Source organism: Strongylocentrotus purpuratus, unplaced genomic scaffold, assembly GCF_000002235.5.
Source record: "Strongylocentrotus purpuratus isolate Spur 01 unplaced genomic scaffold, Spur_5.0 spur5_scaffold_14, whole genome shotgun sequence".
Classification (NCBI taxonomy): Eukaryota; Metazoa; Echinodermata; class Echinoidea; order Camarodonta; family Strongylocentrotidae; genus Strongylocentrotus; species Strongylocentrotus purpuratus.
This window is the reverse complement of record NW_022145599.1, coordinates 24,442,670-24,460,248: the sequence shown is the minus strand read 5'-3', so window position 1 is coordinate 24,460,248 and position 17,579 is coordinate 24,442,670. Positions and strand designations below refer to the sequence as shown.

The 17,579-nt window shown below is 37.8% G+C and overlaps 1 protein-coding gene across 1 annotated transcript; it reads right to left on the bottom strand.

Annotated features, from left to right (window-relative positions):
• Positions 1 to 2,945: 2,945 nt before the first annotated feature.
• LOC100888671 lies at positions 2,946 to 15,920 on the bottom strand. Its single transcript, XM_030985161.1, has 9 exons — positions 15,576 to 15,920; positions 13,587 to 13,640; positions 8,055 to 8,315; positions 7,331 to 7,507; positions 6,509 to 6,742; positions 5,112 to 5,274; positions 4,474 to 4,595; positions 3,537 to 3,719; positions 2,946 to 2,983 (listed from the first exon to the last, which is right to left on the bottom strand). The coding sequence occupies exons 2-9, from the start codon at positions 13,627 to 13,629 to the stop codon at positions 2,946 to 2,948; spliced, it is 1,221 nt and encodes a 406-aa protein (XP_030841021.1). The 5' UTR covers positions 13,630 to 13,640; positions 15,576 to 15,920.
• Between the last annotated feature and the right edge of the window lie 1,659 nt (positions 15,921 to 17,579).

Genomic DNA, 17,579 nt, shown 5'->3' with positions numbered 1-17,579 from the left:
GTACGTACTTGTCAAAACCATGCAGTCCTGAGACTACCGTTGACATCCACAGCTCAATCTTCCTCTTTGTTTCTTATTCATTGTTTTCCTTTTTGAACAAGAATGTTTTACACATCCAAATGCTCATTAACATTTGAATGGCTACTTGCTACATTCTTGCTATTTACTTAACCCTCGGTCACAAATGCCATTACGAACTGCTACGAACGCCGTACGAAAGATTTTCAGACCATGGAAATTCGGGGAGACCATGGAAAAACAGGGAGATTCGTACGAACCTTTTGGACCGTAGCTTAAATCATACATTCTAATGGTTAAATGAATGTGCCTTCCATTATCAGCGTCTTAGTTCAAAACTTGATATAATAATAAATGTTGGTAGAGTATTATTTTTTTCTTTAATTTGATATACATTTGATCATATTTCATTGACGGTTTTTATGAAAATTTTGAACGATAAATAATGTCGACCTTCTTTTTTGCTGAGTGCAGTACCATTTCTAATAAAAATTAGTATGTATTCAACTAAATTAGAAACTACCACTTTGGCGAGACAAAAGTTAATTGTCTTATATGTCGTATTGATGATATTTAAAAACATTACAATACTAAATAGTAATAGAGATTTAGAAATGTTTTCGTTCTTACGAATAAATCGCTGTTATGAAGGAGTCGGGCTGATAATATTTCAAGACCTAGGATATAACTTTAAACCACTGTATCGGTTTAGAAGTGTCCAGCTTCCTGCAAGTAATAGATTTCTTCCTGGGCTCTCTTTAATCTTAGTAAACGAGTCTTAAATAGACGAAATATAGAATAATAAGAATAATTATTTTAATACTTATTATCAAGATATGTAATGCTATTCATTTTATCGGAACAAATAGAAAAAATAAATTGAGACTGACTTATATTTATTTCCTAATTAAAAGAAAGAGCTTCAGTTTTATTCATGATGTTTTCTTGCACATGTATAATTGTTTAAATAAACCGTTTCATGATAAAGAAAAATGTAAGAAAAAGGCACCAATAATTTGTTGTTCTTCTCTTATTCAGGTTGGATTGTAATTATTTCAACCCTTGAACCTGAGGCGCAGTAAACCGTCGTAAAAAAGCCGCTACTGTTTATTTTTAAACATGTAAATGACTAGCAACTGCGCGCGACAAAGGATAACAGACTTATTCACTGATCTCTGTGGTAAAACAAAACCTTACACCACAAAATAAGTGATGATATGCTGAAAGATGAGATGTATTCCTACCTTGTGATGTGGAGGGAGTGGAGATTTTGCACACATTGTGTGTGGGTAAGCACTGAATCCAACGACCGGGGTAATAGTACATTTGTAAAGCGCTTAGAGACATTTGTATTCAGCGCTACATGAAAATTAAATATTATTATTATTATATTACAATATTCCAATCGAAAGTGTACAAGGATATTCTTGGCATAATGTAATGCCGTTTAGCATGACATGGGCGCAACCATTTTCTTGATAATATCACGTACCAGGCGAACTTGTACATGTATAATGCACCAAGCTTTAGTTGGAAATATTTTTTCATTTCCTTACATAACCTTTACTTTTCAATCAAGACATAAAGGAAACAAAATATACTTGGTGAAAATGTATAACAGGGGAACAATAATATTGTCACTCATATATTTTAGAAATACTAAAATATAGCAGTTGACAAATCTATTTCATTTAATGCGAAACCCTTACCCCAGAAAAGCGCCAATTTGATTATGCAATTTGCGTTCTGACAATAAAATTGTAGTACAAATGTTAAAAGCAGGTGAATGAAATATCTAATCACCACAAATACCTTGGAACGAAGCATCCATAAATTTAAATTAATTTACTTGATAAACGACTCTGCAGATGATAAAGAAAAGGGTGATGCCAAACACTATGAACATGACAGACAAAGAAAGAGGACAAAATATACAGTTCCTCATTCTACCCTTAACAATTGCTGTGGTTGACAAAGGAATATCCCTTCACTAGTATTATGTAAAATTGTGTAGAACAGGTGTCACATGCATTTGCACCTGTTCTACACATTTTTACATAATAGCAGTGAAGGGATGTTCCTTTGTCTACCATAGCAATTGTTGAGGGTAGAATGAGGAACTGTATATTTTGTCCTCTTTCTCTGTCTGTTCTGTTCATAGTGCCATGTCGTGCTGAGAAACTGTACATTGTGCTAAATATATATTGGTTTATACCTCTCTCATATACTTTGGTGGGGAATATTTAGACAAAGAGCAAGAAGGCAATAAGATATCTCTCAGAATAACTTGTTTAGTACACTTTACCTGATCATAGAAAATAAAAATCCACACAGCATTTTTCAACATACTAAAATGTAAAATACAAGCTAGGTACATATATATTATTAATAAAAAGTCAGAATATATGTATAATTATATCATAATACAATCATTAAAATAATTACACCTTTAACACAAAATAGTTGACGAATCATTTCAAAATTTTATAAAGACAGGAGACCACTGTCTTAAAGCTAATCCTGAGCTCTGGTATGGGAATCGTATTTAGAGAAAAAAATTGCTATGGTTTACTCTGGATTGTTTATCCAGCAGTTGATTGGTTGTTCGAGCCAGTGAAATACATACAAACGCACACAAACGTTCTGGGTATCATCTTCGATAAAAACCACAACTCCCATTTGCTCGTAGTAACCTGCGTTTAATAAGCACATGGTGTCGGGCCTACTTACCCGGACGTCCTTATCTTTCTATGCTCATTACTCAGCCACTATACATTTTCTTTCAAAATTGTTTTGCACATCATGTGCGAAACAATTAAATGACACGTCATGTCATTAATTTGTGATCTTGAACATTCAGTGTTAATTTCGTTGGATTCTGTAAGAATTTGTTTCTATATTTACCAGAACTCAAGTTTATCTTTAAGCTAGAGTTTGAGAGTGATTGCGGCCTCAGGATATGAACCTATCATGGGCAACCAAACTTATAACATATAGAATCAGAAATATATCAACTATAACAGCCACATAACAAAGAAAATAATTTGTTTAAGGCATAAAATGTGCATGTGCATGTGTGTGGGTGTGCGGGTGCTTGCATTTGGAGCGTTTATCAAATTATAACTTGTATGATTATAATGATTCACGCTTGATAATGATAATTTGTATAATGATAATAATTCATATTTTGCCGCGTCATGTCTTAACGAGCCTCAACGAATCACACTTTTAAAAAAAGTTCAATATAAAGATTCTTTAACTGGTATATTATGACATACTTGCGTAACTCCATCAAAGTATAAACTTCAAACATCAAAGCACAATCTAAAAGAGAATCGATCACGTATAGTCATTATCGTAAATTATCAAATTTCGTATTCATTAACAACTACCGAAAGTTCAATTTTCAAAATTGCTAATAACTAACCCTACTGGATGGTTAAAGGAAGGAACCTCCTTAAACTTCAGATCGCGGGAGCTTGTATAATTGGTCATGCTATAGACTCCTGCGTTCGAACCAGCGGAATCGCCGGTCTTCGTCCAAAACATGTCTCCGCCGTAGACGCTCATTTGAGTCACGTGGAGGAAGTCGTTGGCAGGAAAAGACGTAGTGAGTTCGACGACGTTGTCCGGGTCGCTGAGATCGATGTAGAACGTGCGATGCTTGTCAATGTCGAAGAAGGCGACGAGTGTAGTCGGACCTGATGTTGGAAAGAGAACAAAATGTGAAATTGATTGATTGACTGTTGAATCGATTTATTATAATTAAAAAAAACCATTGAACATGCAGCCTAAGGGCTGAAAATATTCAATTTACAAAATAAAATGTACATACCTATTATCAATCTTTACGTAGGAATACAACTAACATAATATTGGGACAAAGATATTTGGGGTTTAAGAATAAGATGATGGAGTGATGTCGTATCCATCCAATCCCGGACTCGTATTACGTGTTTCATAGTGGTATGCCCGAGCTCAGATAGAAAAGGAAAGTCAGTTCACCTCATTGTACCTGTAAAAGCTATGGTTACCCTATAGAAGTCATTATTGTTCAGCACTTTTGTTAAGAATGGATTGAAAGTGAAAATCTAAATGATGATCATTTAATTAAATGCGAGCAGAAAGGTCATAAAATATTGGGATGAGATCCAAATTCTAAAGTTCATTTCGGACATCCAAATATGTAAAGGAAGTTCGTCAGCTTTATTTGTTTTCGATCTGTCGTTTTTGATCTGTCGTTTTTGATTTGTCGGCCACGTAAAAAAAAAAAAAAATCAAAAAAAAAAAATCAACATGTCTTTTACCCTAGCTGGCAGACTTTATAATCTGAATTTCCTCTTCCGTTCTTGTTTCTGTTCATGTGTAGTTTGTCATTGTTCTGCGGATTGTACCCCCCGGTCAAAACGTTATATACCCCCGGGAAAAATGGGAAGAAAACAAACTGTCATTTACCTAAAGAGTCAATGGCAAGTCCTGTGATGTTCATAAAATCAGGGTTCTGGTAGATAGTCTGTCGCCTTGAGGAAGAGAGGTTTATTCTGTCAATGCCACCGTCACGTGACCAGTATAAGTACCTGAATTAAAAAATATAATAAAAGCAAATAGGAAAACAAAATCCGTTTATGGAGGACATTGGATTTCCTCGGGTAACGCGGTAAGTCCCGCATCAGTCGATATGCATGATCTTTGAGCCACGCTGATCGGTGCTGCGCTGCCTAGAAATGTTTATGACACTGATTTATTCTATACGAATAATATTAGTTTCTTTCTTTCGTATGACAATTCTAGATTGCGCCCAAAGAAAATCCCCAGTTTACTACAAAACGGATAAACGTTTATTGTATCTAGACAAAATAGTGGACATTCCTGTGTCATGGTTAGAGCCAGCAAACACCCGGAACCAGACAACAAGGAAAAAGCTCTGAGTCTATTAGCTTCAAGTGAAACAGGGTGCTTTAATAAAAAGATTCCATTTTGTTATCTACCACGATACTTCTAAATAGACTCGTCCTATCTCTTTTTATGATATAGGCCTATCTTAAATAAACCATGGTGGCGGTTAAAAGAATCGAAAATTCAAAGGTGCTAACCATCCCGATACGTCAATAGCAATTGCTCTCGGATTTGGTGTATTCGTAATAAGGTCCGTTTCGCAGCTCGGATAGCCCAGATGGAGTCTGGTGATCTTATTTGACTTGGAGTAGGCACAGTACACCATTCCGCTAGACTGCACCAGCGATATGCTGACAGGTTCTAGAGGTAATACATGGAAAGAATAGCAGGAGTAGAATATGACGTCATCAACAACAATGTAGCTTTGTCACGGTAGTGGGTGGAAACATATTCTTGTATCATATTAACCAAAGAAGCTTTTCAAACTATACCATGCCTAAATAATGGTCGAGTATTTCCTACCAGAATAGGCATTTAAAACAATTTGTTAGTAATAGTTTTTTTGAAAGCATAGTGATATAACAGTAAATGAAACATTTTTTCAACAAGGGCCACGAATGCCCAACATGGTCTGATATAACGTTCTTTGTGTATTCGTGCGTAGGTTAAGCACTCTACATTTACATACACCGTAGTTGACTGTTTGCTCGTCCAGAAACACAATAAGATATCGTTCAATCGGTCATTTTTTTAAGAGACGTTTTATTTTCTCTTTGCAATCAGGTAAAACAATTAATCGTCATCACATTACTATCATCGTCATCATCATCATCATCATCATTGTCATCAACAACAAAAAGCATTCATAAAGAATTCCTTTAAAGTTTATATTGAGTTATTTTCATGTCAGTATGGAATATTACTTTAGTAGCAAAATCCCCTGAAAATGATTGCTTTTTGAACGCCCTTATATTTGAAATATGAAGCGAAACAGTTGAAAGTTTAAGACCAAACTTTCGTATATTGTGTAGTCCCATGTTCCAATTTCCGTGTGCAGTGGATGTGATTGTCAGTTAGATTGAATAACTTATTTGTTTAATTTGCGCTCATTCTAAAACATTCTTTAAGAGCAGGTTGAGTTTTGGGAAGAGGTGAAAAATAATTTCTGAGCGTTATCATTCTTAATATGCAAGTGTGGAAGAACATCAGATAATAATAATAATAATAATAATATGGATATTTATATAGCGCCGGTATCCCTGAAAAGCATGGCTCTTCAAATGCCTTCATACTCTAAATTTGGCATGTAACATCGTAAAAATCCGGGGTAGGATGTTTACGTCACGTGTTCGTATAGTCCCATATACATCTTTCTGTGTACAGTGTTTGTAACTTTACCAAGACTTGGCCAATTTCTTATTATTTTGATGATTCCAGAACCTTGCAATACACACAAATTCTTATGTGCTAGATGATCAACCTTTTGTGGTCGATTCCACACCGTTTCTTTCACAATGCAATCTCATGACCAGAACTCAACTTCATCTTTAAGTGCTCTAAAATCAACCTTCCCCAATCTTCATAGACCACATACCTTTGTACAATCCCACAGAATATATCCTAGGGTGTGTACCATAAAGGGACGCTCCGTGGATTAGGTCGGTCTTCAGATCTGTCCAGAACACCCGGAAACCAGAAGTGTCTATTGTGACCCCCGTGGGATCCTCGTGCTCGGGGAAGGTGAACAGGGTCGAAAACTGGAGATCCCCACCACCATAGAAGATTGCCCGGTTTACATTGTCCAGGACGAACATTTGCATACCTTCGCCTGTGAAAAGGGGAAATATATTCAAGGCATTCTGGTCTTAATTTAACATGACGCCTAGCTTGTGGAAGTCCAACATAGTTGTTGAAAGAACAGTTTCGTTCCATCTGACCACTTGCATTATTTTCCTGCATCTTTCTTGGGCGATTTCCTGGACAAACAGGGTCACGATGTTTGAAGTGTATTCTTAGAGCATCAACATAAAAAACTGACGGCAATTTTTGAGAAACGTAAGTGATCGGGAGAGAATACAGGATAGTACAGCTAAAGATTCCCTGTCCTACTGTTTCCCCCGGGGATCCGAGGAGATAGACAAGGTTTTCCGAGGGGGAAGGCCCTATAGGGTAAAGCTCAATAGGTTTGACAAATCTCCAGCAACAATCGCTCCAAGCGATTCCCTAAAACCCCAAACCAAAACTGCCTAAACCAAACGTAAAATCAAAGCGCATCCCTAAATCTGACCCTGTACTTATGGAAAACTGAAGCCGGCATCACGATTGCCGAAGAAAATGTAGGATGACTGAAGTTTACTGTAGATTAAAATCTCTATTATATGTACTTCGTTGTATCATTCCTAGAACTAGCACTTACCGAAGATATTCAGAGGTGTCGTTGTCTCATACATTGTCGTTGTCTCATTCATTGGCGGCGTCGAATAGCCTACGAATGTGGCCATCGTAGTCCAAACTGACGTCGACGAGATGGTTGTCGAGGTCGGCGCCTCGGTTGTTGAGATGCCTGTTATCCCAGATGATGAATCAGCCATAGCTAAAACAATATATTAGTAAAGAAACACAATGTTTAAAATGAGTATCATTCTGTGACAAGTAGCAGGGTTATTATAAACTACTAGCTGACTAAGGCAACATCAGGGCCCCGTCATATAAAGAGTTGATATCAACCTCAACTGTGTACTTAAGAGATAGGAAAATGCAAACTTGCGATTGATTAGAGGACTTGCGATTAATTTGGATCGATCGCAACTCTTTATACGACGGGGCCCAAAACATGTAAATATTTTTTAAATATCTCAGGTTATCATGGTTATTTTCATAATAAGTGGATGGGCGGATTTCCCATCGTAAACAGAAGACATGGGGCAGTTTTCACAGATATTTCCAACACAAATATAAATGATCACCAGACTTTCACATTTCCAAATAGGAGTAATCAATTTGTCAACATGGAAGAGGAAAAAATAATTTGGTTTCAATTGCCGACATCACTTGAACGATTTTATAGCTTTACAAGAAATTTTTAAAAAAGAGCTAGGGGGGGGGGGGGGGGGGGTGGTCGTGTTCTTCTGAGCACTTACCAGGCAGTTGACACACTCGTGATCTCGAAATACCTGGGGTCGAGTTGGGCATGTCCGGCATGGGACCAGGAACCAGTCGAATGGTCTCAACACCGGGAATAGTAATCGAACCGCAAGGATTGGACACAATATAGAGGGCTGTAGGATGAATGGTGAGCTCGGGTCGTTCTGTCGGCTGGTAGCCTCCATCTCCTCCTCCTCCTCCTCCTCCACCTCCTCCACCTCCTCCTCCACCGGAGCAGGCATTGAGAGTTTGGAACCCTGACGGTAAAATGATTAGTTTCAATAGTTATTTTTCTCATAGTCATGCATCATGAAGTGTCTTGGAATTTGACATACATTTACATGTACACACAAATAAATTATGAAATAGGTCAGAAGTTCTCACAGGACGAAATGATTCAGAACCATGGGTGTCGATCCCGGGGGGGATGGGGGGGATATATCCCCCCAATATTTCAGGTGGGGGGATGGCCTGTACAATCATCCCCCCCCCCCCAATAATTCACCATCAAAAAAAAAAAAATGAAGAGAAAAATTAAGGATGAGAGCCCGATGAGAGTAGTTAATGGTTATTACTCGCAAGATGACCATCAATATACACATTTTGCTATCTCATTTTCATAATACATACATATATACGAAGTAAATAAGACAACCGTATATGAGACAAGAATAAATTGAATTCTCGCTCATACGGCTTCATCAGGAATTGACGAATTTATTCAATTTGTTCAATCAACAGCATCATAGAAATGCAGTGCGCGAAATGCAAAGACGCAGCGTCAAAAAGCAACGAGCTAAATGTTAAGCGCGAAGCGCAAAAATAGCAATCTGCAATGCACATCAGACAATCCTGGACAGTGTAAACATAGATGAACTCTGTGACGATTTCGTGATGAGATCGGAGACAAGGAAAAAGATTTTCGGACATTAGTATGACTTATAAAAAAGTTCTCTAATTGTTATGTTGTTTCCGTTCACCCTTTTTAAAATTCACGTCATTGTATCTTTGTTTTTGTTTTTTTCACTCATTTTATTTCCTGATATTTCCTAAAAGATTTTTCATTTTTGGAGAAAGATTATTATGTCACAACTTATTTGTAACACAAATTATTTTCAGTGGGGAAACTGAATTCAGACAAGGATTAATATAGAGAACAGTACAACGAGTCGTCTTCTTTCTCTAATAATTCAGTGAAAAGGGCAAAGCTGTTAGGGGGCAACTGAATTCAGACGTGGATTAAGCGTAATAATCAAATGAAACGTCAAAGTACACGATACAACGAAGCGTCTTCTTTTACGAATAATTTAATGAAACGTGAAAGTTTACGCGCTAAGCGCGGAATGGGCGAAAATGAATACAGACAAGGATTAAGAGTAATAATTTATTTAAACGTTAAAGCTTCCGCGCTTCGCGCGGTAGGGGGGGGGGGGGGAACTGAGTTCATGAAGGACACGATACAAAAAAATCGTCTTCTTTCACTAATGTGAAAGCTTCCGCGCTTCGCGCAGGAATGGACAAAAATAAATTCAGACAAGGATTAAGAGTCGAGAATGGTACATAGGATCGTCTTTTTTCTTTAATCATCTAATGAAACATCAGAGCTTCCGCGCTACGCGTGGGGAAGGGGGAATTTGATTCAAACATTAAGGATTAAGAGTCGAGAATGGTACATCGAATCGTCTTCTTTCTTTAATAATCTGATGAAACGTCAGAGCTTCCGCGCTACGCGCGGAGGAAGGGAAACTTGATTCAAACAAGGATTAAGAGTCGAGAACGGTCCAACGAATCGTCTTCTTTCTCTTATAATTTAGTGAAACGTAAAAGCTTCCGCGCTTTGCGCGGTAGGGGAGAAACTGAATTCATGAAGGACACGATACAACAAATCGTCTTCTTTCTCAAATGTGAAAGCTTCCGCGCTTCGCGCAGGAATGGGCGAAAATGAATTCAGACAAGGATTAAGAGTTGAGAATGGTACATCGAATCGTCTTCTGTCTTTAATAATCTAATGACACGTCAGGGCTCCGCGCTATGCGCGGAGGAAGGGGAACTTGATTCAAACAAGGATTAAGAGTCGAGAACGGTCCAACGAATCGTCTTCTTTCTCTAATAATTTAGTGAAACGTCAAAGCTTCCGCGCTTCGCGGGGGGGGGGGGAACTCCCCTCCCTGCACACAACCCCCTAGGGACCGCGCTTCGCGTGCTCACTACCGCCTCCTAAAATGAAATCCTGGCTACGCGCTTGGGAGGGGTGCAACTTGCCACACGCTTCTACCTCTTGATTGCTTTGATCCATTGCCGAAAATATTTTGGCACCTATCATCCCCCCAGCCACGGATACAAATCGACACCCTTGTTCAGAACATACTACTTTTTTGACTTCTTAGGATGACTACCGCCTACCCCCCCCCCCCACACCAACGAATACTCCAATTACTATAACCTCTATGAATCTACCCTCACTGGTGGAATTCATCCCGGAACACGCCCCCATTGCCTCCTCCTCTAACACGTTTATGCTCATCGTCGTCTTTTTCTATCTCTCTCTCATTGTCGCTCTCCTTCTCTTCCCTTTTCGCACTCTCTCTCTGTCTCTCTCTCTCTCTCTCCCATTAATATCGTTCTCGCTGTCTTTGTTTCTCTCTCTTGTCCCATTACCCCCTTCATTTTCTTTCTTTCTCTCTCTTTCAATTCAATTTAAATAAAGTACTTATCTTGATTGAATCACTGTTAAAACGCACTTCAGCCTAAAGTCATTTGACGTTTATTTGTTCTAATTAGTTTTTTGGTCATGTGTATCCATATATCGAATCCATTTGAAAATTCGCAACTCACTTTGCCCGGTGGAAAAGGTTTAAGCTATCTCGTTAGCAAATTTGAAACGGTCCAACGCTCACCCTGATCCATCATTCATATGACCATCAATTCGTCACAATACATCAATTTCTCTCATGTCATTATGGTGCAAACAATATAATTGGTAGGAGGACCAGCAATATCGTCATTAGGGACTTTTAGATTTGCGTGGACTGATACGTGTGACGTCCATTCAAGGCAGTGCATTAAAAGGACGTCGACCGTAGCAATCCACATTGTCTTCGTGCAAATCTAAAAGTCCCTATTCATTGAGACCAGCAGACCCTTGATTGATTAAAATGCAGTGCTCGCTTTTACCTCCCCCCCCCCCTACTCAGTGTTATTTAGGGTACGCGTATGCATGTTCCCGCCCTTTGAAAGCACCCCCTCAGTCCGGTGTGTAAAGTCAATACGGGCCGATTTTGTTGTGTATTACGAGCCGGTCTTTGGTGCGTGAAAAGTACCCCTTTACCGGAGATATTGGGAACATGAATGCGATCCCTCCGTTCCCGGAGTTGGGGGGGGGGGGGGGGGGAGGGGGGGGGGGGGGGCTTTTATCATGGTGACATAATCGGTATTGCGAGACATACGAACAATGAACTACCACATTTCAAATCAATAATTGAATATTGCGATTGAATTTTACCATTAATGCATGTACATTATAAGCGCTTATTACCATTCCTTCTATTGATGACGTTCATAACCATATAACTGCTTGTTTTAAAAGACATGTGGATAGTTAATAGTATTGGTCAAGAGGCTTTGTGTGCAGGGCACCAGAAAATGTTTAATAGTATACATGCATAGACTCTTTATTACATATAGCACATAAGCACAACTCTATTAAATCTTGAACCTTGCCTAATTTTGTCAGACACTGGCTGTGTCAAACAGCTAGAGGACCTATGGAGTGCAGTAGACCGTAAAATATGAATAGTCTTACAGTACAGACACTCAGTTACACAAGGGCTTGTGCCAGCAAAGTTGGACGATAGAGGATCAAATATATGTTAACATTTTTTCTGTCGAATATACTGCCTAGATATATAAAGTTAAGAAGTAAAATATTCATACCCTTACTAAGTTTTTTAATTGTTTAGTTATGTGAAAATTGATTTGTGTTTCTTTGGAATGTGACGTATGAGAGCTTACATGTTAAAGATTCAACAAAGGCAGGCGCGTAGCCGGGAAGGGGGGGGGCAGTGGAAGCTGTCGCCCCCCCCCCCCCAACAACGAAAAAAAAAAACCGCCGGCCAAAAAGAAGGAGAGAGAGAGAGAGAGAGAGAGAGAGAAGAGAAAAGGGGAAGAAAAACGAGCAGACAAAGAGTAAGGAGTATAAGAGTCGATAACGGTACAACGAATCGTCTTCTTTCTCTAATAATTAAATGAAACGTCAAAGATTCCGAGCTTCGCGCGGGAGTGGGGGAGGGGGGCTGAATTTAGACAAGGATTAAGAGGCGAGAACGGTACAACAAACCGTCAAAGCTTCCACGCTTCGCGCGGAAGGGGGAAAAATTCAGACAAGAATTAAGAGGCAAGAATGGTACAACAAATCGTCTCATTCTCTAACAATAAACGTCAAACCTTGCGCGGGAGGGGGGAAACTGAATTGAAGCAAGGATTAAGAGGCGAGAACGGTACAACGAATCGTCTTCTTTTTCTAATAATTTAATGAAACGGGGGGGGGGGGGGGGGAGGACTCCCTTCCCTAGGGAACGCGCCTCGCCTGCTCTGTAAGTGATATGTACGCGCTTGAACAACGGGTCTTATTCAAGGAGTCAACCTATTATTTTTGAGAAACGAAAAATACATAAAACATCAACTTTACAAAGAGTATAAATAATTTAGGGATATTTATCTTTCTCCATAAAATCGACAAGCCCTAGATGTTTTACGCGTTGAATGCCCATTATCAAAATTGGACGAGATTGCGCAGGTCAAGCGGAAAGGCGTCGGGACCCAATTTATGGCAGAAGTATTTTTCCATGCGTTAAACTATCAGCATTCATCGTATCGCTATCTATTTCTCTCTGAAGGAAAATTTGAACAATTATTGTGGAAAAGAAAAGAAATAATTGGGAATTTATATGCAAGCTGGTCGAGGAAATTGTAGCTATGATGTGCGATTTGGTTAAAATGTGAAACTATAATTTTGTTTATGTGAATATTTATCTTTTGTAAATGATTTAAAAAAATGGTAAAAAAAATAAAAAGAATTTTCACAGAATCAAACGAAACTTACACTGAGTGTTCAGGATAACTAATAAATGTCATTTTCCAAACAATTTTGGTAGAAAATGTATACTGGCTGAGTAATGAGCATAGAAAGATAAGGAAATCAAGTAATAGTAGCCCTGACATTTGCAAATATATTTTATATATGAAGATTTATTTTTAACCTTGACTGTGGAATGTTAAACTTCACTTGCAAATTGATTTAGACCTATGTGAAAATTATTTGTAATTTTGTATTAAATGTTATAAATTATGTTTTTTTTTAATTAAGAGAAAACAAAAATATGAAGTAATGAATGTAATGAATTTTATCCTAGTCCTAACTTCGTTTTAATCGTTAAGGCTTTTATCTCTCTTTGATTCTAAGTTCTCTGGCTTCTAATTTCTCGAATTTCTAGAAAATATAAGATGTCTAAATAAAACATGTATCTTACCTGCCAACAAGGAAATGATGGAGATCCACATGAACATCGCCATTTGGAGTAATTCTGAAATTTTGAAATAATAGCAAACGCTGATTGAATCCGTTTAATTTAAATGAAAGCTTCTTGCCTTTTTAGATTCATTTTACTATCATAGCTAGAACAGTCAGATGAGAAATTCTATGAAATATTATTTTCAATTATCGACCTACTCCTCAACTCAAACACTAGTTCACAGAGAAGATATATACATTATGTAAAATATACAAGATAGGCATATTGTAAAATTGAAATATCCAAAGATAAAACTAAGTAAAGAAATCACAGAGAAAAAAATAATGCAAAATGTTATTAGCCTGAACTATAAGAGACATACAAACTTAATTTGTATAGCATTGAGCAAGGTAACGCAAAAGATTATTAGGCGCGTATGGTTCATGGCCATTCGCTTTTTATTTTTACATTTTTATACATCGCAATATCAGAATATGAGAGAAACACAATCACTATCACAATGGCGACGGTAATTGATGTAATTGGCAGGAAATTGACAACCTTTTAGCAAAGGACATGGCATATCACTAAATATTAAAGTAAATATTCAACCTAGACAGCATTTATTTCCGAATTGGAATATTTATGTTGCTATGAAAAGAACGTATCGTAAGTTGCCAGTGGCGGATGCGGTGTTCATTTTAAAAAATGGGGAAGGGGACGGCGAGGTTGGGTTGGTTATGCGACAATAATCAATGTTCGTGAAACAACAATAATATTCCGCTTTTATACAGCGCTTAATACATCAACGATGTCTGTAAGCGCTTTACCGATATATTATTACCCCGGTCATTGGATTCAGGCTTGCCCGCACACAATGTATGCATTTTCTCCACTCCCTGGGGAGCATTCCAGCCAGACGCTCACAATGCTGAGCACACTACATTAACTTTCGCATGCTACCGGGTAACCATTTAACACCTGGGTGGAGAGTGGCATACAGTGTATGTAGATTAACGCCTTGCCAAAGGACGTTAGTGTCGGGCTGGGATTTGAACCCCGTACCTTGTGATCTGCAGTCGGTTGACTTATCCACTAGACCACAACACCTCTCCAATGATAATCACAATTGATTGAATCCTAAATTGTTTATATAAACCCATCTAAAGAAGCGTCAATTGCCCCCCGGCAATAATTGTTCAGGTAGCATTTGCTCCAGCGATAACTGGGTGATCCGACATGATGTTCCAGGGACAACTATCCGGGCATTATTTCTTCAGAGATTTCAGGGTCACGTTTATATAATACAACTAAGTTTAAGGCTCAGTTCAAGGTAAGCGTTAATCCTTCCACTACCAATTTGTAATACTACTGCTACAATAACACTAACAACCACTCCTAATACTACGACTACGACAACGATGACTCTTCTTCTTCTTCTCTTCTTCCTCCTACAACAACAACAACAACAACAACAACAGTAGCAACAACAATGATAACGACAACAACAACTACTACTATATTACTACTACCACAACTACCTCTGCTTCTCTGCTTCTACTACTACTACTACTACTACTACTACTACTACTACTACTACTACTACTGCTGCTGCTACTACTTCTACTACTAATACTTCTACTACTAATACTACTATTAACACTACTATACTACTCCTACCTCTACTTCTACTTCTACTATACTCCTCCTTCTACTACTCCTCATTCTACTACTCCTCCTTCTACTACTATACTCCTCCTCTTATAACTATTACTACTACTTCTACTTCTTCTCCTACAACAACAACAACAACAACAGGAACAACAACAGCAACTACTACTGCTACTACTAATAATACTCCCAAATCTAAGTTTGTTGAAATGCTTTTTAATACATGTAAAACTTGCAATGTAATTTAGCTTTCGGGCTACCATTTTGAAGTTGTCTAATAAAAAACATTCTACTACTACTACTAAAACGTTAAAAAGTTTCAAAAGGTTGTCTTACCTCTGAATATATAGAGTTATCACTCAACTGAATACTTGCTATCTTGTTCGCTCCGCCAAAAACATGTTGCAATGTAGATCAAAATACTTGTTCCCAGACAGGCGGTGGTTGTTCTTTCCTCATTGGACTGAAAAACCAATTAAATGATGAGGATGGTGTGCGAGTACTTTAGACGGTGGAAACCCAGAGACGGCGTGTGAGGAGTACGCATTTTCCTTTCATGGGTATGGAGATACAATATGTTATACTTTAGTCTGCACATTTAGGCATTGTCTCCAATTTCAGGGACGTTATCACGAAAAGACAAAATAAAACACAAAAACAAAACAAAACAAAATAAAAACGAAAAAAACAAAGACGAAAACCGCCCCTTAAAGATACTATGTCCCTTTTGCAGCCAACATCAAATTACGTAGAACTTTGCAGGAATTATGAATATTTCATGTATGTCCTATCTGTGAAATTCAAACGTTAGCAGTGTCATATTCAAATTATGCAAGGAAACCAGTTTACTTGCTAGACTTCACTATCAGACACTATTGAGTGACTGACTGGCTTTTTTTCTTTCTTTGGTAATAACATACATAACATGAGCTGTAAAAGGTACTTGTTACTTGTTGTAATGGCCAAAATCAAACTGATTGAATCTTTGCGCAGCACAAAACGTACGACTATTCGGTACAATATTCTGATAATCAGACTATTACTTACTGACTTGGTAGCACTAAAGTCGATTCGACAACTAATAGTCATTATTTTCCCACTTAAAGACATTTTCAAGCCCCCTTTTTTAGGGAAGTTCTAAATTATTATTATCTTTCCAATGCCGTTGGAATTTAACCTTTTCATCATTTTTGGCCAGCAAATTGGACATAGTACCTTTAAACTCAAAGTGTTAGCCATTATCTATTTGATATCATTTCTATTAAAAAAAAGAATTCTCATCACTTTTGAAGATGGTATGTAATTGATATCCATCCACACTCCAGACTACGCCAATAATTGCAATATTTTGAAATTCAGTTTTATTACACAATGAGCATGGTGAAGTAATTGGATTGGGGTAAAGCGGGCTGATGAAAAAAGAATTTGTCACGGGTTATTGTTAGCTGATTATATTGCTTGTAATTGACCGTATTAATATGCCAATTGCAATAATGCGCGAAGAAAGAGAGTTATCAACAGCTCATTGCGTTATTCGTTTCATGGTAGATTGGCTATTAAAAGGCCGGGATAATTATATGATTGCACCCTTGCAGGTAGGCTCAGGGAGAACAGTTTACCCAGGGTAGCCTCATCAGTATTAATTTATACTGATGAGGCTACCCTGGGTAAACAGGACACATTATCATTAGTAGAATTATTACGCATTGATAAGCCCTCGCCTACGGATCAGTAGATTCTTGAAGTTTTAAAATAAACGAAACTTGTTATTTGCCTGCCACATTATATATAATATAATACCTCCTATTCACATTTTTTCCTGTCATTTTTCGTTATTTTTTAATACTGGGAAATTAATTGCATGTCGTGGAGCACTCTACTTAGTGATTGATAAATACTTTCAAAAATAAAGTATATTGCAATAAATATCTAAATGCACCTATTCGTTTTAATTGCTAAGTGAAAACAAAAAGACTTTCCATTTCACAAAATAGAGCTAGCTCTGTCGGTCCTTGTTTTTCTTTTATACAACGCCCCCTCTTGTCTCTTCTGTGAAACTTGGTTGAGAAAAAAAGAAAAAAGATCACACTGATTTGTTTAGCCTATAGCCTAGGCACTGTGTATTTCTTACTGATAACTAGGGTTTCTACACTTTACTGAATATTTTGTTGCTGTCTTTGATGTTCTCTGAACACAATATTCTCTGGTAGAGAGGCGGTTAAGTTCAAAACATTAAATACGCAAAGAAAAATGAGCCAATAGCTGAGTTTGTGTGCCCCTTCAAATTCGGAACTGTTCATACCCCCCCCCCCCCCTTTACAGAGTCTGAATCCTCTCTTG

Excerpts from the sequence above, each read along its gene's own strand:
- LOC100888671 (XM_030985161.1), bottom strand. The coding sequence starts at position 13,629 with ATGGCGATGTTCATGTGGATCTCCATCATTTCCTTGTTGGCAG. Across the intron at positions 8,316-13,586 it reads CATCATTTCCTTGTTGGCAG|GGTTCCAAACTCTCAATGCC; the intron begins GTAAGATACATG and ends TTTTACCGTCAG. Across the intron at positions 3,720-4,473 it reads ACTTGCCATTGACTCTTTAG|GTCCGACTACACTCGTCGCC; the intron begins GTAAATGACAGT and ends TTCCAACATCAG.